Source organism: Anolis carolinensis, unplaced genomic scaffold, assembly GCF_035594765.1.
Source record: "Anolis carolinensis isolate JA03-04 unplaced genomic scaffold, rAnoCar3.1.pri scaffold_18, whole genome shotgun sequence".
In the NCBI taxonomy this organism is placed as follows: domain Eukaryota; kingdom Metazoa; phylum Chordata; class Lepidosauria; order Squamata; family Dactyloidae; genus Anolis; species Anolis carolinensis.
This window is the reverse complement of record NW_026943828.1, coordinates 287,617-314,809: the sequence shown is the minus strand read 5'-3', so window position 1 is coordinate 314,809 and position 27,193 is coordinate 287,617. Positions and strand designations below refer to the sequence as shown.

The following is a 27,193-nucleotide window of genomic DNA, read 5'->3' as shown; positions in this document are numbered from 1 at the left end:
CAAGTGTCACGCTCACTTCAAACGACCAGCATGAACGCAGATCAAAGGCAGCTGCTATCAAAACCAATCTTTATTGAAGAATACACGACTTGGGAAAAGTCGAGAATGACATAATGTTTACATACAACCACTTTTATTACCTTTGCTACTACGTCACATCACACGTAAATATCATCACCAAAACCCCACCCCCTGTATCACATTTCTACCATTTTCACACAAACTACTCATTATACTTGTTTACATTTTCACTCCACCGGTTCCCAGGCTGTGCTGCCAGGTGTTCCAGGAGCGCGCTTTGTTATGGCTCCAATTTCCAGAGCTTGCAGACTCAGCTCTGGGAATTGGCCCCATGACATGGTGCCCCTCCTTTCGCCGACCCCTCCTGTGCTCTCTCCGTCTTGATCCTGAAATAAATCAAACAGGAATACTATGTATCCATTTTATCCAAAGTACCCATATACTTTTTTAACAAGCTGCGATGGAATACAGGATGTATTTTTCCCAGAGTTTTCGGCAAGAACAATTGGAAAGTCACTTCGTTTATGACTTTCTGTACTCGGAAGGGTCCAATGAACTTGGGGCCCAGCTTTTTTGAAGGTAGGCCTAGTTTCTGTGTGCTTAGCCACACTAAGTCCCCTTCTTCCAGTTTATCGCCTTCCATCCTTTTTTTATCTGCGAATGTCTTATATTTTTTGTGCGCCTCCTTTAAGGATGCAGTCACCTAACCCCAACATTCTAGCATTTGGGCTTTCCATTTCCCTGTCCCTATTTCTTCATTCTCTGCCCAAGTTGGCAATTGGGGGAGAGGCTGGACCTCATATCCATAAACTATTTCGAATGGGGTTTTATTTGATGCAGAATGGACAGTAGAATTAAAGGCTAGTTCAGCGAAGGCTAGCCACTTAGACCAATCGTTTTGTCTCATATTAGAGTATATGCGAAGGAATTGCCCAAGCGTCTGTTGGGTACGTTCTACCGCCCCGTTTGTCATGGGGTGAAAAGCAGAACTTAGGCTCCTTTCTGCTCCTAGCATTTCCAAGTATTTCCCCCAGAATTTTGCCGTAAATTGAACACCCCTATCGCTGACCACCCTACTAGGACATCCATGAAGTTTGTAAATGTGGTTTATGTATAATTCAGCCAATTTCTCTGCTGATGGTAATTTCGCAAGTGCTATGAAGTGAGCCTGCTTGGAAAACAGGTCTAACACTGTCCATATATAACGATGTCCTTTACTGACAGGCAATTCTCCCACAAAGTCCATAGCTACACATTCCCAAGGTCTGGTAGGTTCTGTCACCGGTTGCAACAGACCCATTGGCTTCCCTCCCCTCGATTTATTCATGGCACAATCATCACATTGGGTAACATAATTTTTATGTCCTTTCTCATCCCTGGCCACCAACAATGTTTTGCTATTGCCTTCGTTGTCTTTGTAATCCCCATATGACCAGCGCTCTGGTTATTATGAAAACGATGCAAAATCTTAGTCCTTAACATTGCTGGAATATACAGTTTCTTTTTCACAAACCAAATTTCTCCCTTCTTCTCCCCTTTTTCTGTGTTGGATGAAATCCACTGATCCCTTTCATATGATTGTATCAGTTCCTTTTCCCAACTATCCCCTTCGTCAAATTTGACTACGGCCGTACTCTCCCTTTGGGCTTGTGCCCTTGTACTGACAGCTAAACCCCATTGTCTTTCGGAAAACAAAGTTCCTTCCTTTGCTGTGGCTACATCCTCGTGTTGAGGCATGCGTGAAAGGGCATCGGCCAAGACATTCTGTTTTCCTTGGAAAAATTTCAGTTGGAAATTGAACCTGCTGAAGTATTGCGCCCATCTAATTTGTTTGGGGGATAATTTTCGTGGGGATTTTAAGTACTGGAGGTTCTTATGATCAGACCAGACTTCAAATGGAATTTCGCTCCCTTCGAGGAAGTGTCGCCAACATTCCAATGCCTTTAATATAGCTAATGCTTCTTTTTCCCATATGGGCCAGCATTTCTCAGTTTCGCTAAATTTTCGTGATAAATACCCACAAGGTTTCAAATTCCCATTTTGATCCTTTTGCAATAATACTGCCCCATATGCACAATCCGAAGCATCGCAATGGATTATGAAGGGACTCTGGATATCGGGGTGCTTTAGGACAGGTTCCTCCGTGAAGCGTTCTTTAAGGGTTTCAAAAGCCTTTTGGCATTCTGGCGTCCAACTCAGTTTGGCGCCAGGGGCTTTCACTTTTGCCGTCTCCCCTTTCCCCTTCGTTTTTAAATGTTCAGTAAGGGGTGCAGTTATTTGCGCAAAGCCTTTTATGAATGATCTATAAAAATTTGCAAACCCCAGAAATGATTGCAATTGCCTCCTCGTTTGAGGTACTCCCCATTCCTTTACGTCTGATACTTTAGACGGGTCCATAGCTAATCCATCCGGAGATATCCGATACCCCAGAAAGTCAATTTGTGTCTTATTGAATTCACATTTGGAAAGTTTTGCATACAGCTTTGCTTCCCTTAGTTTTTGCAAAACTTCCCGGACCAGTTCCACGTGTTTTTCTTTGTCCTCGCTTACGATAAGGATATCATCCAAAAATATGAATACTCCTCGGTACAACAGTGGGTGCAAGATTTCATTTATAAGCTGCGTAAAGCAAGAGCCTCCATTTTTTAATCCAAAAGGTAAAATTTGATATTCAAAAAGTCCGAATGCGCAGGAAAATGCAGTTTTCCAAGTATCCTCGGGTTTGATTCTTAATTTATGATACGCTTCGATTAAATCGAGTTTGGTAAATATACTCCCTTTCTTTAACACAGTAATCAGATCTTTTACTAATGGCATAGGGTATTTATTGTCCTTTGTAATTGCATTTAAATTGCGATAGTCAATGCACAGTCTTAAAGAGTTGTCTTTCTTTCTCCTAAATAATACGGGGGCTCCCAAAGGGGAGCTGGATGGCTTAATGAAGCCCCGCGCCAGGTTTTTATCAACATATTTCCTCAATTCCTCCTTCTCCTGAACAGACATAGGGTAAACCTTTGGTTTAGGTAAGTTTGCCCCTGGGGTTATTTCGATCCCCACTTCTATATTCCTTTTGGGAGGTAATTTACTTGCTTCTTTCTGATTGAACACATCCACAAAGTCTCTATATTCAGGGGGCAACAGTTCTTGGTTTATTTCCTCCGGTTCATTTCCCTCGCTCTCTTCCCCTGCTATCTTGCTTATTTCCCATTGTGTTTGTTGCTCTTTAAATGACATGCTCTTTCCCCTCCAATCTACTTTGGGGTTTGCCTGCTCCAGCCACGGGATCCCAAGTATTACATTATACGTGGCAATAGGGGCTACCACAAAGGATATTCCTCCTTCCCACTTGCCTACTTTACACGGGATCCCCTGTATTTCTTTCGTGGATGCCTCCCCAGCAGCAACCGATCCGTCCAATTGCGCGAACGCAATCGGAGCTTTCAGTTCAGTTTGCTGGCATTTCAGCGCCTCCGCTAATTCTGGAGTTATAATGTTCCTAGAGCAGCCGCAATCCACGAATGCTCTACAGGTGGCTCGATTCTCTAGCCCCGATAGGCAGATAGGCACTACTATCATGCATTTGTCTTGACTCACCAGCTGCTCTGGGGGTTCTGGGGCTCGCACCTCCTCCTCCGCTCGTCTCCCGGCTGCTGGCGTGGGTTTTACGGCTTTGGGGGGCTCCCCCTTCCGGGCCCAACATTCTGCCGCCCGATGGCCCGTCTTTCCACACACAAAGCATCCTGTCTTGGGTTTGTTGTTGTCTCCTTTGGAGGGGATCCCGGGCCGCCCTCCTGGTCGCTCCTGCTTCCGCGTTTCTCCCCGACCCCTCGTTGCCGGTCGCTGCTGGGCGCCGCCGCTCCGAAAGCGCCTTACTTGGGACAGGGTGGATTCAACGCGCCCTGCCAATTGAATCCATCCCTGTAATGACTCCGGGTCATCTCTGTGCGCCGCCCAGCTGAATACCTCGGGGCGCAGTCCCTCTTTGAATATCTCCACTTTGGTCACTTCGGACCATTCTGGTACCCTTTCTGCGAGATGGAGGAATTCTTCTGCATACTCGGGCACCGTTTTGTTCCTTTGTTTTATGACCTTAAGTTGATCACGGGCTCTTAATTGCTCCAGCGGGTCTCTGAAACGGTTCTCTAGCGCGGCCAGGAATTGGGGCACTGACTTCAAGCACGGGTCGCGTCTGGCATGTAACTGCACATACCAGCTGGCCGCCCCCCTTTTTAGGGTATTACCAATGGCCCGAATCATGCTTCCTTCGGAGGGGAATGTGTGCGCATTGTCCTCCATGTATCCTCTGATGCCAATGAGGAAAAAGTTCAGCTCGGATGATTCCCCTCCGTATTCCAATTTGAGCTCCTCTCTCCTAGGCATCCATTCTGTGGCCCGTTGTCTCTGCATGGGTGGTCTGGGGAAGAGTTGCATCGGGTTCCCTTGGGCGGCCCCTTTGACCATGCCGCGCCCCAGCCCGGCGGTTGTTCCCCGCGGCTCTCAAAATTCTGCCGCTGCCGTCGGCCCTTCCACCCATCTGAATGCGGGCCCTGCTGTAGCCCCCGCACCTCGCCTTCCTTCGTCGTACGGCGCATCCTCCCCATCTCCATGGATCTCCGGCTCCTCTTCGCCTTCCTCCGCCAACCCACTGGACCCGATCCCTGGTCCCAGCGGCCTTTCAACCCCGACGCCCATTCGGGGGGTTGGGAGTCCTGTTGGAGTTGGCGGCCTCAGAGTTCCCAATGCTTGCTGGCGATCCACCTCGCGCGCCATCCTCTCTCGGAACTCCAGCTCCTGCCAGTACTCCTCGTCTCCGTCGCCGCCTGCCGCCGCTGGGCTCTGCGTCGATGCGCGCTGGCCCCTCTGGCTCCAAGCCTCGTCCTTACTCGGCTCTCTTTTGGCACCGTATCGAGTGGGCTCCCTCTGGAGATTCTCTTCCAACAGCGGCACCAATCTTCCCACGGTTTCCGACAGCCTGGACAAGTTGGTCTCCAAGATGGACAACCGTAGGGCCACGGTCTCCGGCATGCTCCCTCCAGACCCCCAACTGGTCTCTGCAGCCGCCGAGACGCCTCTTCCTCCTCTAGGGATCCTCTGGGTCACTCTGTTAGGTCTGGGGTAGCCGGTAGAGGAAGCGATGGCTTGTAGCGTTTCCTCTCCCAGCGGCCGAACCTCTGGCAGGGGCCCCTCTGCCCCCTTCGGGCTCTGGTCGCCCCTTCCACTCATTGTCACTTCACTGCGACTCCGCAGGAGGGTGAGAATGGGATTCTCGACTTAAATGTCACGCTCACTTCAAACGACCAGCATGAACGCAGATCAAAGACAGCTGCTCTCAAAACCAATCTTTATTGAAGAACACACGACTTGGAAAAAGTCGAGAATGACATAATGTTTACATACAACCACTTTTATTACCTTTGCTACTACGTCACATCACACGTAAATATCATCACCAAAACCCCACCCCCTGTATCACATTTCTACCATTTTCACACAAACTACTCATTATACTTGTTTACATTTTCACTCCACCAGTTCCCAGGCTGTGCTGCCAGGTGTTCCAGGAGCGCGCTTTGTTATGGCTCCAATTTCCAGAGCTTGCAGACTCAGCTCTGGGAATTGGCCCCATGACACCCCAGCATCCATTTCCACCTCAGGATCCCCACATAAATCCTGCTCAGAAGACTCCCCATCAGTCTCCCTGACCCTTTTCCTAAACAAATCCTCCAATGAGCCCTCCTCGCGAGGGCTTTTCCTTCCTCTCCTGATCCCACCACTATCATTCACAGTCTCTGAAGGCGCATTCACAACAAGAATACTTTGAATACAGTAATAGAAACTCCAAATTATTAGCCAAGGCAGCACACATTAGAAAGGAAAAAATTAATAACATCCATTAAAGACAAGGAAGGTAAGAATCATACAAGGATGGAAGACAAAATATTAACTTTTCCAAGATCATATCAAGAACTATACTTGGCAAAAGAAAACTCCAAAAGTAAAATAGAGGAATATATTGAGAAATATTGGAAAATAAAGATCCAGGAAACAGATACATTAGTTATGGAACTAAGAGTATTAAAACAAATAAAATTAATTTATTTGCAGAAGATACCCATTTATCAGTGGAAAACCCAATACAACAATGGGGAAAAAATGAAAATTACCTAGAAGAATTTGGGAAAATTAAAAGTTTTGCAAATTAACTGGAACAAGTCAGAAGTGTAGTTATTTAATTATCACTAAGAAGAGATTTAAAAAATAAAACAGGAGGGGATAATTAAAATTAAAGACAATTAAGGATCTGGGAATAAATGTTATAGAGAATTAGAAGATTTAGATACTAATAATTTTATTAAACTAAGAAAGGAAATAAATATACAATTATTAGAATATGCTAAACTCAAATTGATGTCTATTCCATGAAAAGCTCTGTCCACACTCCATGCATTTCTATGGTTTCTGCCCAGCGTGAGTCCTTTGATGGGAACGTAGTCCTGAACTTCGAGCAAAGCTCTGTCCACACTCCAGGCAGTTATAGGGTTTCTCCCCAGTGTGGGTCCTTTGATGTCAACGTAGTTCTGAACTATGAGCAAAGCTCTGTCCACATTCCAGGCATTTTTAGGGCTTCTCCCCAGTGTGAGTCCATTGATGTGAACGTAGGCCTGAACTATGAGTGAAGCTCTGTCCACACTCCAGGCATTTATAGGGTTTCTCCCCAGTGTGAGTCCTTTGATGTGAACGTAGTCCTGAACTCTGAGTGAAGCTCTGTCCACACTCCAGGCATTTATAGGGTTTCTCCCCAGTGTGAGTCCTTTGATGTGAACGTAGTCCTGAACTCTGAGTGAAGCTCTGTCCACACTCCAGGCAGTTATAGGGTTTCTCCCCAGTGTGAGTCCTTTGATGTTTATGTAAGCTTCCCTTCTCAGTGAAGCTCTGTCCACACTCCAGGCATTTATAGGGTTTCTCTCCAGTGTGGGTCCTTTGATGTCTATGTAGATGTGAATTACGAGAGAAGCTCTGTCCACACTCCAGGCATTTATAGGGTTTCTCTCCAGTGTGGGTCCTTTGATGTCTATGTAGATGTGAATTATGAGAGAAGCTCTGTCCACACTCCAGGCAGTTATGGGGTTTCTCCCCAGTGTGGGTCCTTTGATGTCTATGTAAGCTTCCCTTCTGAGTGAAGCTCTGTCCACACTCCAGGCATTTATAGGGTTTCTCTCCAGTGTGGGTCCTTTGATGTGAACGTAGTCCTGAACGATGAGTGAAGCTCTGTCCACACTCCAGGCATTTATAGGGTTTCTCCCCAGTGTGAGTCCTTTGATGTGAATGTAAGGTTCCCTTCTCAGTGAAGCTCTGTCCACACTCCAGGCAGTTATAGGGTTTCTCCCCAGTGTGGGTCCTTTGATGTCTATGTAGATGTGAATTATGAGTGAAGCTCTGTCCACACTCCAGGCAGTTATAGGGTTTCTCCCCAGTGTGAGTCCTTTGATGTTTATGCAAGCTTCCCTTCTGAGTGAAGCTCTGTCCACACTCCAGGCAGTTATAGGGTTTCTCCCCAGTGTGAGTCCTTTGATGGGAACGTAGGCCTGAACTATGAGCAAAGCTCTGTCCACACTCCAGGCATTTATAGGGTTTCTCCCCAGTGTGGGTGCTTTGATGTGAACGTAGTCCTGAACTACGAGCAAAGCTCTGTCCACACTCCAGGCATTTATAGGGTTTCTCCCCAGTGTGAGTCCTTTGATGTGAATGTAAGGTTCCCTTCTGAGTGAAGCTCTGTCCACACTCCAGGCAGTTATAGGTTTTCTCCCCAGTGTGAGTCCTTTGATGTCTATGTAAGCTTCCCTTCTGAGTGAAGCTCTGTCCACACTCCAGGCAGTTATAGGTTTTCTCCCCAGTGTGAGTCCTTTGATGGGAACGTAGGCCTGAACTATGAGCAAAGCTCTGTCCACACTCCAGGCATTTATAGGGTTTCTCCCCAGTGTGGGTCCTTTGATGTGAACGTAGTCCTGAACTACGAGCAAAGCTCTGTCCACACTCCAGGCATTTATAGGGTTTCTCCCCAGTGTGAGTCCTTTGATGTGAATGTAAGGTTCCCTTCTGAGTGAAGCTCTGTCCACACTCCAGGCAGTTATAGGGTTTCTCCCCAGTGTGGGTCCTTTGATGTCTATGTAGATGTGAATTATGAGAGAAGCTCTGTCCACACTCCAGGCATTTATAGGGCTTCTCTCCAGTGTGAGTCCTTTGATGTCTATGTAAGCTTCCCTTCTGAGTGAAGCTCTGTCCACACTCCAGGCAGTTATAGGGTTTCTCCCCAGTGTGAGTCCTTTGATGTCTTTGTAAGTGTCCATTCTCAGTGAAGCTCTGTCCACACTCCAGGCAGTTATAGGGTTTCTCCCCAGTGTGAGTCCTTTGATGTCTCTTCAGGTTTCCATGCTGACTAAAGCTCTTTCCACATTCAATACATTTATATACTTTCTCCTCCATGTCAACAATGTTATGTACATTTAATTCCAATAAGGACACTTGATTCTTGTTTTTCCCTTTCTGATTACTCACAGCAGTGGGTTCAAATTACAGGAAAGTAGATTCCATCTGAACATTAAGAACTTCCTGAGCTGTTCAGCAGTGGAACTCTCTGCCTCAAAATGTAGTGGAGGCTCCTTTGGAATCCTTTAAACAGAGGCCAGATGCTCATCTGTCAGGGGTACTTTGGCTTTTCCTGCACGGCAGAGGCCTGGACTGGGTGCCTCCTGCAGTCTCTTCCGACTCTATGGTTCTACTCTATAATCCAAAGTGAATGTAGGAATTCAGCAAGATCAGCCCCTTGAGAGGAATCCTTTTTCCTTGAGGACTGGTTTCCTTACTGCACTTTGGTTTCCAAATGCCTTAATATCGACTAGAAGCTGGTTCGTTTCCCATCACGGCAGGGGTGGCTCCAGAGAACTCTCACGTCCTGGTCAAGAAAGAAGAAGCCAAAGGTTAGACATGAAGCCGCATACCTCTGGCTCAAGGTAAACAAAGCGAAAAAGGAAAGAAGAAAGGAAAGATGGAAGGAAGGGAGGAAACACAGAAGGACAGGATAAGAGAAGGAAGGAATCACGGAAGGAGGGAACGGAACCCTTTTCCCATATTGGAGGGCCACACCCATTTCACTGGGTCAGACCCAAACGTGGTTAAAGGAACAGAAGGCAGCCAGGCAGGCAGAACTCCGTCCAGCATTCAAGGGTGTAACATATTCTGGATCAGGGGTCCCCAAACTAAGGCCCGGGGGCCGGATGCGGCCCTCCAAGGTCATTTACCTGCCCCCCGCCCTCAGTTTTATAAAATAACATTTTAATATCATTTTAATAATATAATATATTGTATATACATATAATATTGATAATAATATTATAATGTTATAATGTTATACAATATAATATTAATAATGCCATATAATAATATTAATTATATGTTATATATTACATATAATATTACAGTATAGTGGTATAGTTCAATATAGTAATATATAATGCTAATATTGTGCTATGCTAATAATATAATATATTCTATGTACATACAGCTAGTCTGAGTCCCCTTCAGGGTGAGAAGGGCAGGATATAAATGTAATAAATAAATGTAGTAAATGAATAAATAAATAATTGTAGACTTAGGCTCACCCAAAGTCTGAAATGACTTAAGGCACACAACAACAACAACAACAATCCTAATTAACTTGACTATCTCATTGGCCAGAAGCAGGTCCACACTTCCCATTGAAATCCTGATAGGGTTATGCTGGTTACAATTGTTTTCATTTTTAAATATTGTATTGTTCTTTCATTGTTGTTGTTGTTTTGCACTACAAATAAGACATGTGCAGTGTGCATAGGAATTTGTTCGTTTTTTCTTTTTCTTTTTCCAAATGATAATTTGGCCCCTCCACAGTCGGAAGGATTGTGGACCGGCCCTCGGCTTAAAAAGTTTGAGGAGCCCTGTTCTGGATCCTGGGTTTCCGTGAATGACCAGCATTGTGCTAAATGCGCAAAGGAACAAGGATTTCTTTATGGATTGTGTCCTTATCTCCCCTGCCACAGGGACTCCCCACTCTGCTTCCTCGGCATCTCAAAGGGTCACTCCGGCCACATTTCCCAAATGAATCTTCCAAACTAAGAAGGACCTGCCTTCCCAACTGGCTCATTCACAACCACGTTCACAAATTGAGTCCATGCTGAACTAAGTTCCATTCAGGCATTCATGCATTCCCTCTGTAGAGCCCATAATGAGATGGTATTCTATCTCCCCAAACTCTGGCACCCTCACATGGTTAAGGCAGATACAAAAGAAGGTTTCTAATGGTAACGAATATAATGAATATAATGAAAATAATATAGTGTAGTAAAATAACAGAAAATAAATTATAAAATAACTAGCTGTGCCCAGCCACGCGTTGCTGTGGCGAAGTATGGTGGTATGGGAAATAAAGTATTGAGGAATTGGTGGTAGTTAAGGTCAAGGGTCCCCTGGGCTGAGTGGGTTGCTAGGAGACCAAGTGAACAGAGCTTAGCCTTTTAACTGGCAGCAATTGGATAAAAACAATTATTCCTCTCCCTCTAATTAGGACTTTATTTTTCTTTTCTTTTTGTTGTATTAACCTAGAGGCATGGATGAGGGGTTGTGTTGTCAAATTTCGAGGTTGGGGGGTGTTTACTTTTGTTGTTTTGTCTGCTGCCGTGATGCCATCACTCTTTTATATATATAGACTAGCTGTGCCCGGCCACGCATTGCTGTGGCAAAGTGGTGGTAGTATTGGTTAAAAATTGTTGTGTAATTTTTATTTGACGTTATTTGCAATTTTTTTATTAATTTTATTGTAAGTTATATTTTTATTTATTATATTTTATTATTTTCTTGTATTACTTTTAGTTATTTTCTGTTATTATAGTATTTTATTGTATTAATTTTTTAGTGTTTTTAATTATTTTTTAGTGTTTTTATTATTTTTTATTGGGTTGCTAGGAGACCAAGTTGGAGGAGCTTAGCCTTCTAACTGGCAGCAATTGGATAAAAACAATTATTCCTCTCCCTCTAATTAGGACTTTATTTTTCTTTTCTTTTTGTTGTATCAACCTAGAGGCATGGATGAGGGGTTGTGCTGGCAAGTTTCGAGGTTGTGGGGTGTTTACTTTTGTTGTTTTGTCCGCTGCCGTGATGCCATCACTCTTTTATATATATAGATATAAATTTTAAAAAGTAGTATAATAATACAATAATATAGTAAAAATAACATAGTAAAACAACAAAAATAATAATAATAAATAATAAAATAAAGTAATGATGAATAACATATATTCAAATATATTCATCCGGAGTTTCGGGGTGCGGTGTCATCTGTACGCAGATGATGTCCAGCTCTGTCACTCCTTCCCACCTGTCACTCAGGAGGCTGTCCAGGTCCTGAACCGGTGTCTGGCCTCTGTGTCGGACTGGATGAGGGCCAACAAATTGAAATTGAATCCAGACAAGACAGAGGTCCTCCTGGTCAGTCGCAAGGCCGAACAGGGAATAGGGTTACAGCCTGTGTTGGACGGGGTCACACTCCCCCTGAAGACACAGGTTCGCAGTCTGGGGGTGAAGGCCCGCTGGGGGAAAATGGCTATCTCCAGGTCTGGCTACCCAAGCGGCTTCGGTTTACCTTATAATTATACCTCAAACCCCAAAGTAAATACTCTAGAAGCTGATTAAAGATAACCAAAAATATGTTTATTGAAAAGAGGAAACAGTCCTTTTAATGTATTAGAAATAATATGAAGTAAAATCACTGAAATTATACAGAAATAAAACTACCCTGTTTCCCCTAAAATAAGACATCCCCAGAAAATAAGACCTAGTAGAGGTTTTGCTGAATTGCTAAATATAAGGCCTCCCCCGAAAGTAAGACCTAGCAAAGTTTTTGTTTGGAAGCATGCCTGCCAAACAGAACACCAGAGCATGCAGGATCGGTAAATGTACATACTATAAAGTGTTGTACATGGAAATATTAGTAACAAGAAATTCTTGATAGGATTCACAGTTTGTCTGGTTATGCTGGTTTGTGATGGCAACTACTGTACAGTATATAATAAATGTTCATTTTTTGTTCAATAATAAATGTGAATTCTTCTTCATGGAAAAATAAGACATCCCCTGAAAATAAGACCTAGTGCATCTTTGGGAGCAAAAATTAATATAAGACACTGTCTTATTTTCGGGGAAACACGGTATACTGATTGAGAATGAAAGCTATAGAGACTATAAAGGATTAACACACAAGCTATGAGGAAAGGTAGGTACTATAGGGTAAGTACAAGGCTATGATAAGCACTATCTATAATGACTTTAGTGGTAAATACCAGCTATAGTGAACTATCTATAATAACTCTGAGGTAAACCATAAGGTGATAAGCTATAAGGTAAGTACATAAGGTAAGTACATAAGGTAAGTACAAGGTGAACTATAAGCTTTGCTATCTTTGAGGTAAATACCTAAAGCTATGATGTGACTATAAGGTAAGTACAAGGCTATGAGGTAAACTGTAAGGTAAGTACATGGCTATGATGAACTCTATCTGTAATGGTAAGTATGAGGCTATGAGGTAAATCTATATATATAAAAGAGTGATGGCATCACGGCGACCCACAAAACAACAAAACTACAGGCCCCCCAACCTCGAAATTTGACAACACAACCCATCATCCACGCCTCTAGGTTGATACAACAAAAAGAAAAGAAAAATAAAGTCCTAATTAGAGGGAGAGGAGTAATTGCTTTTATCCAATTGCTGCCAGTTAGAAGGCTAAGCTCCTCCAACTTGGTCTCCTAGCAACCCAATAAAAAATAATAAAAACACTAAAAAATAATTAATAACACTAAAAAATTAATACAATAAAATACTATAATAACAGAAAATAACTAAAAGTAATACAAGAAAATAATAAAATATAATAAATAAAAATATAACTTACAATAAAATTAATAAAAAAATTTGCAAATAACGTCAAATAAAAATTACACAACAATTTTTAACCAATACCACCACCACTTTGCCACAGCTAGCCGGGCACAGCTAGTCTATATATATAAAAGAGTGATGGCATCATGGCAGCGGACAAAACAACAAAAGTAAACACCCCACAACCTTGAAAATTGACAGCACAACCCCTCATACATGCCTCTAGGTTGATACAATAAAAAGATAAATAAATAAAGTCCTAATTAGAGGGAGAGGAATAATTGTTTTATCCAATTGCTGCCAGTTAGAATGCTAAGCTCTGTTCACTTGGTCCCTTAGCAACCCACTCAGCCCAGGGGACCCTTTACCTTAACTACCACCAATTCCTCAATACTTTATTTCCCATACCACCAGATTTCGCCACAGCAACGCGTGGCTGGGCACAGCTAGTACTATCTATAATGACTGTATGGTAAGTACTATGTATGATGGTAAGTACACAAAGCTATGGTGGTAAGTACAAGGTGAACTATAAGCTTTGCTGTCTTTGAGGTAAATACATAAGCTGTAAGGTAAGTACGTGATTTATGTTGCCTGTTTGAATTTGCCAGGTCAAAGAACCCAGACCAATTCTAAGACCTATCTCTAAGGTTTTTCTCTGGAATGGCAATTGGAGGGGGAAAAGCCTCTAGAGCAGGGGTCCCCAAACTTTTTAAGTGGAGGGCCAATTCACCGTCCCTCAGACCATTGGAGGACCGGATTATAGTTTTTTTAAAAAAAAAAGCTATGAACAAATTCCTATGCGTACTGCACATATCTTATTTTGAAGTAAAAACAAAAACAAAAAAGGAACAAATACAGTCTCAATGTTAATAATCATCATCATCATCATCATCATCATCATCATCAAAATAATAAAGAGGGTTGGAAGAGACCCCTTGGGACATCTACTCCAACCCCCTTTTGCCTTTGTGCATCACATCATAATCAAAGCACCCCTGACAGATAGCCACCCAATAACAACAACAACAACAACACCATAATAAACATGGTTGGAAGAGACCCCTTGGGCCATAGAGTCCAACCCCTTTCTCCCTTTGTGAACCAAAACATAAAGCACCCCTGACCAACAACAACAACAACAACAACAACAATAATAATACACTAAAAATCAGGGTTGGAAGAAATGGCTAGCCTTCAAGAAAAATGAATCCACGGCACGCATCTTTCCCTCCTCTCTCGTTCTGTGCAGGCCTTCCTCAGCGGTAGCGAGGAGGAAAGGAGGAAAGGCCCACGCCTTTTCCTCGCCCCGTGAGGCCCTTCCTCGACAGCGGGAAAGGTGCGTGCGTGACGAGGAAATGGCGTGCGCCTTTCTCACTTCTCTCACCCCACGCGCACCTTTCCCACTGCCTTCCTCGACGGCGGCAGCGGGAAAGCTGCCCGCGAGGCGAGGGAGGAAAGTCACATGCCTTTTCCTCGCCTCGTGCAGCTCTTCCTCGGCGGCAGCAGCAGCGGGAAAGGTGAGTGCAGGGCGAGGAAAAGCCATGCACCTTTCCTCCCTCACCCTGCGCTCACCTTTCCCGCGGCCTCCCTCAGCAGCGGCAGCGGGGGGGGGGGGGGGGAAAGGAATGCCTTTTCCTCCCCCCGTGCAGCCCTTCCTCGATGGTGGGAAAGCTGCCCCTGGGGTGAGGGAGGAAAGCCGCACACCTTTTCCTCGCCCCGTGCGGCCCTTCCTCAGCAGCGGCAGTGGGAAAAGTGCCTGTGGGGCGATGGAGATAAGAAAGGCATGTGCCTTTTCCTCCTTCTCCACACTACACGCACCTTTCTTGGCGGAGGAGGAAGGAGCCACCACCGCGGGGGGCGGATAAATGGCTCCGATGGGCCGGATGTGGCCCGCGGGCCGTACTTTGGGGACCCCTGCTCTAGAGATTAGCTCCCAGGCTGAACCATCTCATCCAAACCTCATCCAAGGGGAGTCCCAAGCTCCACCCCCAAAACATTCCTCCCAAGAACAGCAACCAGGAAATAAGCAAGGGAGGGAAAGCCAAGTAGGACAGCACAATTACAAATAATAATATTAATAATAATATATTTCTTAGACCCCGCCTCCATCTCCCCAAGGGGACTCGGGGCGGCTTACGTGGGGACAAAGCCCTAAAAACAACAGTTGACATAGGCATAAGAACAGTACAAGTTACAAAATTAAAATACACAACAAGAACCAAACCATTTTAAAACGTTAAGATAAAACACATAACATATCAATTAGACAGGGGAGTGGGGCTGTTTAGGATTACGTGGGAGGGGCTGACTTGAATAGTGAATAGTGAAACATGAATAGTGGAACCAGAGTGGGGTAAAGTGTTGCCCTGTTTTCCCGAAAATAAGACAGTGCCTTATATTAATTTTTGCTCTCAAAGATGTGCTAGGTCTTATTTTCAGGGGACGTCTTATTTTTCCACAGAGAAGAATTCACATTTATTTTTGAACAAAAAATCTATATATATAAAAGAGTGATGGCATCACGGCGACCCACAAAACAACAAAACTACAGGCCCCCCAACCTCGAAATTTGACAACACAACCCCTCATCCATGCCTCTAGGTTGATACAACAAAAAGAAAAGAAAAATAAAGTCCTAATTAGAGAGAGAGGAATAATAGTTTTTATCCAATTGCTGCCAGTTAGAAGGCTAAGCTCCGCCCACTTGGTCTCCTAGCAACCGGATAAAAATAATAAAAAACACTAAAAATTAATACAATAAAATACTATAATAATAGAAAATAACTAAAAATAATACAAGAAAATAATAAAATATAATAAATAAAAATATAACTTACAATAAAATTAACAAAAAAATGCAAATAAAGTCAAATAAAAAATTACACAACAATTTTTAACCAATACCACCACCACTTTACCACAGCAACGCGTGGCCGGGCACAGCTAGTATATAATAAAAGTGAAATCAGAGTATGTATCAGTGTTTTGATTGGCCTGGCGGAATATGTGCTCGCGTTTTGATTGGCCGCCACTATCCCAGGCCACTGAGACCAACAGGAATGACGGATCTGCACCAAACTTGGCACACTTCATCCCCACAATGCACTTTATGACCTGCTGCCATTTGGGGGAGGATGGACCACAGATGATGGGATTTGCAGTACTTTCAAACACTTGAACTCCCACAGACTACTGCAATGCCCACCAATGATAGAAATGGACCAAACTTGGCACACAGAACTCCTGTCGACCCCTTTATGTCCTGATGTATATTGGGGCAGGATGGACCAAGGATGATGGAATTTGCAGTACCTCCCCTCACTTCTTGAGACCACAGCAACTGCCACAAATCACACAACTGAACCAAACCAGGCACACAGATCCCAAATGACACACTTCACATGCTGCAGCAGTTTGACGGAGGGTGGACCAAGGATTATGGGATTTGCAGTACATTCATCCAATTCACCTCCCACAAACCACTGTGATGCCCATGAATGACAAAACTGGATCAAACTTGACACACAGGTGCAGGGTAGCCCACTTTACATCCTGGTGCAATTTGGGGGAAGAGGGACCGTGGATGAGGGGATTTACAATATCTTCAGTCACTTCCTGGGACTACTGTGACCCCCACCAATGACTGATCAAGACCAAACTTGGCACATAGAGCCACCATGGCCCCCTCTACATCTTGGTGAGATTTGAAAGAGCTTGGACCTTGGATGATGGGACTTGCAGTATATTCATTCACTTCCTGAGACCACTGTCACCCCCATCAATGTCTCATCAAGACCAAACTTCAAACAGAGAACACCCATGACTCACTCTACACCCAGGTGCAGTTTGGAGGATGATGGACCATGGACGATGGGACTTCCAATACCTTCACTCACTTCCTGAGAGCACCACGACCCACACAAATGACTGATCAAGACCAAACATGGTACATGGAGCCCTCATGACCTATTCTACATACTGGCTCTGTTTGGAGGGGGGTGGACACTGGACGATGGGACTTGCATATGGGAGTTGGAGCTCACCCGCACCCACTGAACCCAGCTGACATTGGATATAGGCTACACTTGGAACACAGGCAAACAAGGCCTTTCTCAAATGACCCGGGCATCGCCGGCTCTCCAAGCTAGTTTATTATATACTGTACAGTAAATGTCATCACAAACCAGCATAACCAAACTGTGAATTCTATCAAGAATTTCTTGTTACGACCGTTATTTCCATGTACAACAATCTATGGTACGTCCATTTACCAATCCTGCATGCTCTGGTGTTCTGTTTGGTGGGCATGCTTCCAAACAAAAACTTTTCTAGATCTTACTTTTAGGGGAGGCCTTATATTTAGCAATTCGGCAAAACCTCTACTAGGTATTACTTTCAGGGGATGTCTTATTTTCAGGGAAACAGGGCAGGAGACAGCAAGGCGATTTGGACTGTATGGTGAGTGCAGCTGATTAATCAAAAGCACATTCAAGCTTTTTGGGAATGTGGTTAGGGTGGGTGCTAGTCTGAGCTCCCTGGGGAGAGAGTTCCAGAGCCGGGGGGCCACCACGGAGAAGGCCCTCTCCCTCGTTCCCACCAACCACGTTTCAGATGGTGGTGGGAGTGAAAGGAGGGCCTCCCCGGAAGATCTGCGAGCCCACGCTGGTTTAAAGGGAGAAACGCGGTCACGAAGATAGACAGGACCCGAACCATTTAGGACTTTGCAGGTCATGACCTGCACTTTGAATTGGGAATGGAAACTTATTGGCAGCCAATGGAGCTGCTTCAGGAGAGGCGTAGTACTGTCAGGACCCAGGCTGCAGAGCACCAATAACCTTACACAGAGGCCAGAATCTATCTAATATCTTTATTATAGAAATATATAAAGTCAATAAAAACAAGTGAAGAATAAAGTTCAGAAGCAGACCTTCCAGATGAGGTCAAATATAGTCCAGAATTGTATTGTCCAATATAAGATATTAGAGTCCAAAGTTATAATCCACTTGACTGAAACACACACCTTGCCAAGCAATAGTGTGGGGAATGACAGAGTCTTTAAGGTCCAATGTAGCTTGACAACTAGGCTAGAAAATAAACTTGATTCTTGGCTAGATCAAAGACTTGGAACGAGACAAACACGAAACATGAACAGAGTCCAAGGAAGTCCGTGAAACAAGGCAAGGCTGGAAACTTGATCCGGGAAACAAGGAACTGGGGTTACGAAGTCCACACACAATCTCTCTCCTCAAGTTGAACAATTGACTCCGCAAAGTTCCCCTTGCGAGCAGCACCTATATTGGGTCTCGTTTTCCCGCCAACAGAACACTTTCCCCAGAGAATGAGAAGCGAAACCTAACTCTGTCCAGATGCATGACTCCTTAGAATTTCCCAAGGGAAGCAGACCTAATCAGCTAGTTGTTTGGCAGCGATTCTCAGGCTCCGGCGATTAGCCTCCCTGGCTCCCCTATCTCTATTATAATTGTCCCTCCGGGAAAACGGGGGGGAGTTCTGCCCAAGGCCTGTTTGGCTACATTCTTGAGGACAAACATCCTCCAGGTGGAGAGGCTCCGATTCTGGCTGAAACGGCGGAAATCCCATGTTTTCCTCTTCGTCTGCCACAATAGTACTAGGAACAGGACTACAAGGCCCATGAGTCATCTCAAGTACACTCCCTGGAACTAGCTCCTGTTAATAATCTGGCTGCCGACCTTTGTATCAGCAGCATTTTCTGGGCCGTCTTCAAAGGCAGTCCCACATAGAGTGCATTGCAGTAGTCCAGTCTTGAGGTAACCAATGCGTGGACCACCGTGGCCAAGTCAGACTTCTCGAGGTATGGTCACAGCTGGCGCACAAGTTTTAATTGTGCAAAGGCCCTCCCAGCCACTGTCGACACCTGAGAATCAAGCGTCAGCACTGATCCCAGGAGGACCCCCAGACTGTGGAGCTGTGTCTTCAGGGGGAGAACAGGTGGCCACCCTACACCCTGATCCGACGTGCGACTGGCCTGGAGGACCTCTGTCTTGTCAGGATTAAGCTTCAGCTTGTTTGCCCTCATCCAGCCCATCACAGCGGCCAGACACTGATTCAGGACACGGGGGGCTTCCTTGGAGTCTGGTGGAAAAGAGTAGTAGAGTTGAGTGTCATCTGCATAGAGATGGCACCGAACCCCGAAACCCCGGATGCAGGTGATTGCCTATAAAGCCCTATATGCTTCGGATCCAACCTGTCTTCCAGACCGCATCTCCTTTTGGTCCACCACTATCTCAAATACAAGAGAAAGGGGGGGAGGTTGCGTAGGTGGCTCTCTAAAGAAATCAGATTAGCCCCAGACTTCAAGTCTTTTGGGTGAGTTTAAAACATGGCTCTTCAGACAGTCCTTTGATCCTGAGCAATCTCTGGTCAGCTTGATGAACCACTGCTCCGCAGTTGCATGGTTACGGCAGATAGCCGGCCTTCTGCAGGTTCTATTGCGTTTCAGGAATTGTTATAATTTCATACTCTTACAATTTTATTAGTGGGATTTTATATACGCTGTTGATTTCACTTATGTCTTTGTATTTATACTTGTGTATTGTTGTTTAAATGCGGCACGTGGAGTGCTTCTGTGGGCTGCCCCGAGTCCCTTAGGAGAGATGGTGGCAGGGTACAAATAAAGATTTATCATCATCATCATCATCATCATCATCATCATCATCACATCAATTGCTCCACTATGATGGTATGGGATACAATGAAAGCAGTAGCCAGAGGAATTTTAATGAAGAACAACGTAATTTAAAGAAAATAACAAGAAAAAAGATTAGAATTGGATATTAAGGAATTAGAGATGAAAAGGATAAACAAAGCTATATAAAAGCATTAGCAATGAGAAAAGAGCTAGCAAAACATGAGTTAGAAAGGACTCAAAGAAATTTGAAGTTTTTAAATAGAGAATACTTTGAATACAGTAATACAGAAACTCTAGATTATGAGCCAAAGCAGCACACGTTAGAAAGGGAAGAAAATAATAACATCCATTAAAGACAAGGAAGGAAAGAATCATACAAGAATGGAAGACAAAATATTAGCTTTTCCAAGATCTTGCCAAGAACTATACTCGGCAAAAGAAAACTCCAAAAGTAAAATAGAGGAATATATTGAAAAATATTGGAAAAATAAAGATCTAGGAAACAGATACATTAGTTATGGAACAATTAATTCCAGAAAAAGAGACTGGAAAAATTATAGATAATTTAAAAGCCGGGAAGACTCCAGAAATGGATGGGCTGGGACCGGAATATTATAGAAAAATTAAAACCATATTAATACCTAAATTAACAGAATGATATAATAATAACAGGAGAGAAGATCCCACCATCTCGGGAACAGTCTCTGATTATGTTAATTTTGAAACCTAACAAGGACCCAACAGAACCCGGATCACATAGACCCATTTAGTTAATAAATCAAGATGCTAAAATTTCAACAGAAATTATGGCAAAAAGAATGAATGAATTTATATATAAGTATATCAATGAAGATCAATGTGGTTTCATAGCAGGGAGACAAATGTCAGTTTAATGGGTAGGGTTCTAAATATACTTCATAAATTATTTAATTATCAGGAAAAGAAATTTTAAAAATGAGTCTTTAATTAATTTTCCCCCTCCTGTTTTAAATACTCAATTAAATATTTGGGAATAAATGTAGCAAAAATTAAAAGTTATAGAGACTAATAATTTTATTAAATGAAGAAAGGAAATAAATATAAAAAATTTAGAATACGCTAAACTCAAATTATCATGGTTTGGAAGGATAGCATTGATACAAAGTAAAGGAAAGTCTGAAAAGAATTGGTATAATGAACAGAGTAACTCCCTTATATAAATACTAGCTGTGCCCGGCCACGCGTTGCTGTGGCAAAGTGGTGGTGGTATTGGTTAAAAGTTCTTGTGGAATTTTTATTTGACGTTATTTGTATTTTTTAAATTAATTTTATTGTAACTTATCTTTTTTATTTATTATATTTTATTATTTTGTTGTATTATTTTTAGTTTTTTTGTTATAGCATTTTCTTGTATTAATTTTTTAGTGTTTTTAATTATTTTATTGTATTATTTGTATTTATTTTATTTTTTATTCTTTTATTAACACTGGGCTGAGTGGGTTGCTAAGAGACCAAGTGGGCGGAGCTTAGCCTTCTAACTGGCAGCAATTGGATAAAAACAATTATTCCTCTCTCTCTAATTAGGACTTTATTTTTCTTTTCTTTTTGTTGTATCAACCTAGAGGCATGGATGAGGGGTTGTGTTGTCAAATTTCAAGGTTGGGGGGTCTGTAGTTTTGTTGTTTTGTGGGTCGCCGTGATGCCATCACTCTTTTATATATATAGATAAACTTTATACCTAAACTTTATTGGCCATGCCATACTGTTGCACTGGACCCGCCTGGCACCTTCTAGTTGAACCCCAACACTGAACCCTTGGCCACTGTCTCCTGGCCTGCTTGTGAAGTATCTTGTCATTGGTTCCTAAGCCTGTGGTTCATTGATTGATTTGCACTATACTTATGCTTATGATTGTATTACGTTTTGTTGTTGCCTGGTTTTAAGTTGTGGTATGGTGTCCTTATTGGAAACTGCCCTGAGTCCCTTGAGGAGATAAATAGGGCGGTATATGAACAAAGTGTTATTATTGTTGTTATTATTCATTTGTACCCTGCCACCATCTCCCCGAAGGGACTCGGAGCGGTTCACAAAAGCACACAATTGTGCAGAACACACAGTAAGGTCAGGATTTTCCCGTGACATGAAGTCCAGTCCTGCCCGACTCTGGGGTTGGGGCTCATCTCCATTTCTAAGACAAAGAGCCGGCATTGTCCATAGACACCTCCTAGGTCATGTGGCCACTGGCATGACTGCATGGAGAGCTGTTACCTTCCCGCAGAAGAGGTACCTATTGATCTACTCGCATTTGCATGTTCTCGGACTGCTTATTAATTTATTTCATGTCAAAAGCATTGCATAATAAATAAGTTTAAAAGTGATAAAATAAAGGAATCACAAGTAGCTAAGTAGTTTCGAACTGCCAGGATGGCAGAAGCTGGGGCTAACAGCGGGAGCTCGCTCTGCTCCCTAGATTCGAACCTGCCAACCTTTTGGTCAGCAAGTTCAGCAGTTTAACCCGCTGCGCCACCGGGGGGGAGGACCGATCACGTATATCTAAATAAATAAATAAGGAGGGAGGGGGAAGAAAGGGAAGGAAGAATGGAGTGAGGTGGGGGAGGAAGGAAGGAAGGAAGGGAGGGAGGGAGGAAGTGACCGGGAATTGGAAAATTGACACCTATATATTGTGCGTACATCATAATAATAATAATAATAATAATAATAATAATAATAATAATAATAATAATAATAACAACAACTTTATTCCCACCACAATCTCTCTCCCCGAAGGGACTCGGGGCAGCTTGCATGGAGACCAAGCCCAGCATAAATAAGGACTCCAGGTCACTTTTATGAGAGTCCTCAGATGTTTTTTCAAACCATGTTTTATTTGTAATGTGATTTACTATGTTTTATAGATATATAGGGCTATGTCTGTTTTTATTGTTGCTTTTATTGTTGCTTTTATTGTTTTTATTGCTATTTTAAAGCCAAGTGTATTGTTTTCATCTATTTTTGTAAACCGCTCCGAGCCAAACCGGGAGTAGCGGTATATAAGTTTAATAATAATAATAATAATAATAATAATAATAATAATAATAATAGATCTGTTTTGTATTTATTGGTTTTATTACAATGTTTGTACCATTTGGGCTTGGGCCCGTGTAAGCTGCCCCGAGTCCCTTCTGGGAAATGGAGGCGGGGTATAAAAATAAAGTTGTTGTTGTTGTTGTTATTATTATTATTAAAACACAATTAAAAACATATAACAAATAAACAATACAATGAGAACAACTGAAACAAGAAAAAGAAAAAAAAAACATAAAACTACATAATCGCTTCCCTCTGGTTTTCCTCTTCATGTTCCCTGTCCTCTCGGCACAAGTGTCCTTGATGGGAGTTATAGTTCACCTGCCTCCAGCAATACTGTGACCCCCACTGACCATGGACTGGGACCAGACTTGGCCCAGAGAAGCCCCATCACCCACTGAACAGTCTGCAGGGATTGAGGGGAACGGACCTTGGTTCTGGGAGTTGTAGTTCACCTGTAGCCGAGAGCGCTGAACCCAGCTGAGGTCAGATCTGGACCAGACTTGGCACAGAGACCCAATATGGCCAGCTGTGCATGCAGGCCTGGTTTCATAATAATTATAATAATTATAATAATTAGCCCAGGAGCAAGCCATCAGAACAAATGCAATTAAGGCCAAGATCCAAAAATCAGCTGATGACCCAACATGCAGACTCTGCAAGGAAACTGACGAAACCATGGATCATATCCTCAGCTGCTGTAAGAAAATCGCACAGACTGACTACAAACAGAGGCACACATCTGTGGCCCAAATGATTCATTGGAACTTATGCCTCAAGTCCCACCTGCCAGCAGCAAAGAACTGGTGGGATCACAAATCTGCAAAAGTCTTGGAAAATGAGCACGCAAAGAGATTGTGGAACTTCCGAATCCAGACTGACAAAATTCTGGAACAGAACACACCAGACATCACAGTTGTGGAAAAGAAAAAGGTTTGGATCATTGATGTCGCCATCCCAGGTGACAGTCGCATTGACGAAAAACAACAGGAAAAACTCAAGATTGAACTGCAAAGACTCTGGCAGAAACCAGTGCAGGTGGTCCCGGTGGTGATGGGCACACTGGGTGCCGTGCCAAAAGATCTCAGCCAGCATTTGGAAACAATAGACATTGACAAAATCACGATCTGCCAACTGCAAAAGGCCACCCGACTGGGATCTGCGTGCATCATCTGAAAATACATCACACAGTCCTAGACACTTGGGAAGTGTTCGACTTGTGATTTTGTGACACGAAATCCAGCATGTGTATCTTGTTTGCTGTGACATAATCTATATATATAAAAGAGTGATGGCATCACGGCAGCGGACAAAACAACAAAAGTAATTACCCCACAACCTCGAAAATTGACAGAACAACCCCTCATCCATGCCTCTAGGTTGATACAACAAAAAGAAAAGAAAAATGAAGTCCTAATTAGAAGGAGAGGAATAATTGTTTTTATCCAATTGCTGCCAGTTAGAAGGCTAAGCTCCGCTCACTTGGTCTCCTAGCAACCCACTCAGCCCAGGGGACCCTTTACCTTAACTGCCAAAAGAGATCAGGCAATCCCCTACATTATCCAATTTCCATAAGGAACTGAAGACCTGGTGCTGTCGGCAGGTTTTTGAGTAATTACATTGGACTACTGCTGATTTCTGGGCCTAAATATATTGCACAAGATTTCCCTAGCCTAAAATGATACATTTTAATATACAGTAGAGTCTCACTTATCCAACACTCGCTTATCCAACGTTCTGGATTATCCAACACATTTTTGTAGTCAATGCTTTCAATATATCGTGATATTTTGGTGCTAAATTCATAAATCCAGTAATTTCTACATAGAATTACTGTGTATTGAACTACTTTTTCTTCCAAATTTGTTGTCTAACATGATGTTTTGGTCCTTAATTTGTGAAATCATAACTTAATTTGATGTTTAATAGGCTTATCCTTAATCCCTCCTTATTATCCAACATATTCGCTTATCCAACATTCTGCCAGCCCGTTTATGTTGGATAAGTGAGACTCTACTGTACTGTATTTACCAATTTACCACTAAAATATCACAATGAATTTAAAACACTGACTACAAAAACATTGATTATGAAAAGGCAGACTGCGTTGGATAATCCAGAACATAAGCGAATGTTGGATAAGTGAGATTCTTCTTTAATATGAAATAATTACTGGGATAGAATAATGCAGAACAATATAATCTCTAAAACCAGGACAGTAAATAAACAGGGGAATTCCACACAGGAAAAAATCAGGGCCAGCTAACACCTCCCAACAAAGTATTCCCATCATCAAAGTCTGGCAAATCCTCTGGCAAAGACACTAGAAGCACATAAAATATCGCAAACAACACCACTCTGAAAACAAGGGAATTCCAGACAGGAAAGAATCAGGGCCAGCTAACACCTCCCAACAAAAAATTCACTCAGGGAGGAAACGGCCAGGCTTTAACGCTGCAAGGCCATTACATCCTAATCATTTTTCCTAATTGCAGCATTTATACTTGCCTCCAACAAACAAAAAAAACCATTCAGAAATACTGTATATTCACAACCTTTAGGAAATAATATCCCCTGATGGCGCAGCGTGTTAAAGCGCTGAGCTGCTGAACTTCTGGACCGAAAGGCCACAGGTTTGAATTGGGGGAGCGGAGAGAGCCCCCACTGTTAGCTCCAGCTTCTGCCAACCCAGAAGTTCGAAAACATGCATATGTGAGTGCATCAATAGGTACTGCTCCGGCGGGAAGGTAACGCCGCTCCATGTAGTCATCCCACATGACCTTGGAGGAGTCTACGGACAACGCCGGCTCTTCGGCTTAGAAATGGAGATGAGCACCAACCCCCAGAGTCAGACACGACTGGACTTAATGTCTGGGGAAAACCTTTACCCTTGACCTTAACTACCACCAATTCCTCAATACTTGATTTCCCAGACCAGCAGACTTCGCCACAGCAACGCGTGGCCGGGCACAGCTAGTAAGAATAATAGATATAATAATAATAATAATAATAATAATAATAATAATAATAATAATAATAATAATAATAATACATCACACAGTCCTAGACACTTGGGAAGTGTTCGACTTGGGATTTTGTGACACGAAATCCAGCATGTCTATCTTGTTTGCTGTGTCATAATAATAATAATAATAATAATAATAATACATCACACAGTCCTGTCTATCTTGTTTGCTGTGTCATAATAATAATAATAATAATAATAATACATCACATAGTCCTAGACACTTGGGAAGTGTTCGACTTGGGATTTTGTGACACGAAATCCAGCATGTCTATCTTGTTTGCTGTGTCATAATAATAATAATAATAATAATAATAATATACATCACACAGTCCTGTCTATCTTGTTTGCTGTGTCATAATAATAATAATAATAATAATAATAATAATAATAATAATAATAATACATCACACAGTCCTAGACACTTGGGAAGTGTTCGACTTGTGATTTTGTGACATGAAATCCAGCATGTCTATCTTGTTTGCTGTGTCATAATAATAATAATAATAATAATAATAATATACATCACACAGTCCTGTCTATCTTGTTTGCTGTGTCATAATAATAATAATAATAATAATAATAATAATAATAATAATAATACATCACACAGTCCTAGACACTTGGGAAGTGTTCGACTTGTGATTTTGTGACACGAAATCCAGCATGTCTATCTTGTTTGCTGTGTCATAATAATAATAATAATAATAATAATAATAATAATAATAATAATATACATCACACAGTCCTGTCTATCTTGTTTGCTGTGTCATAATAATAATAATAATAATAATAATAATAATAATAATAATACATCACACAGTCCTAGACACTTGGGAAGTGTTCGACTTGTGATTTTGTGACACGAAATCCAGCATGTCTATCTTGTTTGCTGTGTCATAATAATAATAATAATAATAATAATAATAATAATATACATCACACAGTCCTGTCTATCTTGTTTGCTGTGTCATAGTAATAATAATAATAATAATAATAATAATAATAATAATAATATACATCACACAGTCCTGTCTATCTTGTTTGCTGTGTCATAGTAATAATAATAATAATAATAATAATAATAATACATCACACAGTCCTAGACACTTGGGAAGTGTTCGACTTGTGATTTTGTGACACGAAATCCAGCATGTCTATCTTGTTTGCTGTGTCATAATAATAATAATAATAATAATACATCACACAGTCCTAGACACTTGGGAAGAGTTCGACTTGGGATTTTGTGACACTAAATCCAGCATGTCTATCTTGTTTGCTGTGTCATAATAATAATAATAATAATAATAATAATAATAATAATACATCACACAGTCCTAGACACTTGGGAAGTGTTCGACTTGGGATTTTGTGACACGAAATCCAGCATGTCTATCTTGTTTGCTGTGTCATAATAATAATAATAATAATAATAATAAT

General features: G+C 42.3%; 2 protein-coding genes across 3 annotated transcripts in view; one reads left to right on the top strand and one right to left on the bottom strand.

The window, feature by feature from the left end:
- The window catches only part of LOC134294628 (zinc finger protein 135-like), a 188,194-nt gene that overhangs the window by 116,962 nt on the left and 44,039 nt on the right, over nucleotides 1-27,193 (top strand). The gene's annotated exons all lie outside the window — the stretch shown is intronic.
- LOC134294633 (zinc finger protein 850-like) overlaps nucleotides 1-27,193 on the bottom strand; it is a 64,005-nt gene that overhangs the window by 36,087 nt on the left and 725 nt on the right. The window contains exon 2 of the mRNA XM_062966219.1: nucleotides 6,684-8,974. Coding sequence (XP_062822289.1) covers nucleotides 6,684-8,505 — 1,822 coding nt within the window. The 5' untranslated portion in view covers nucleotides 8,506-8,974. The remainder of the gene's footprint in view (nucleotides 1-6,683; nucleotides 8,975-27,193) is intronic.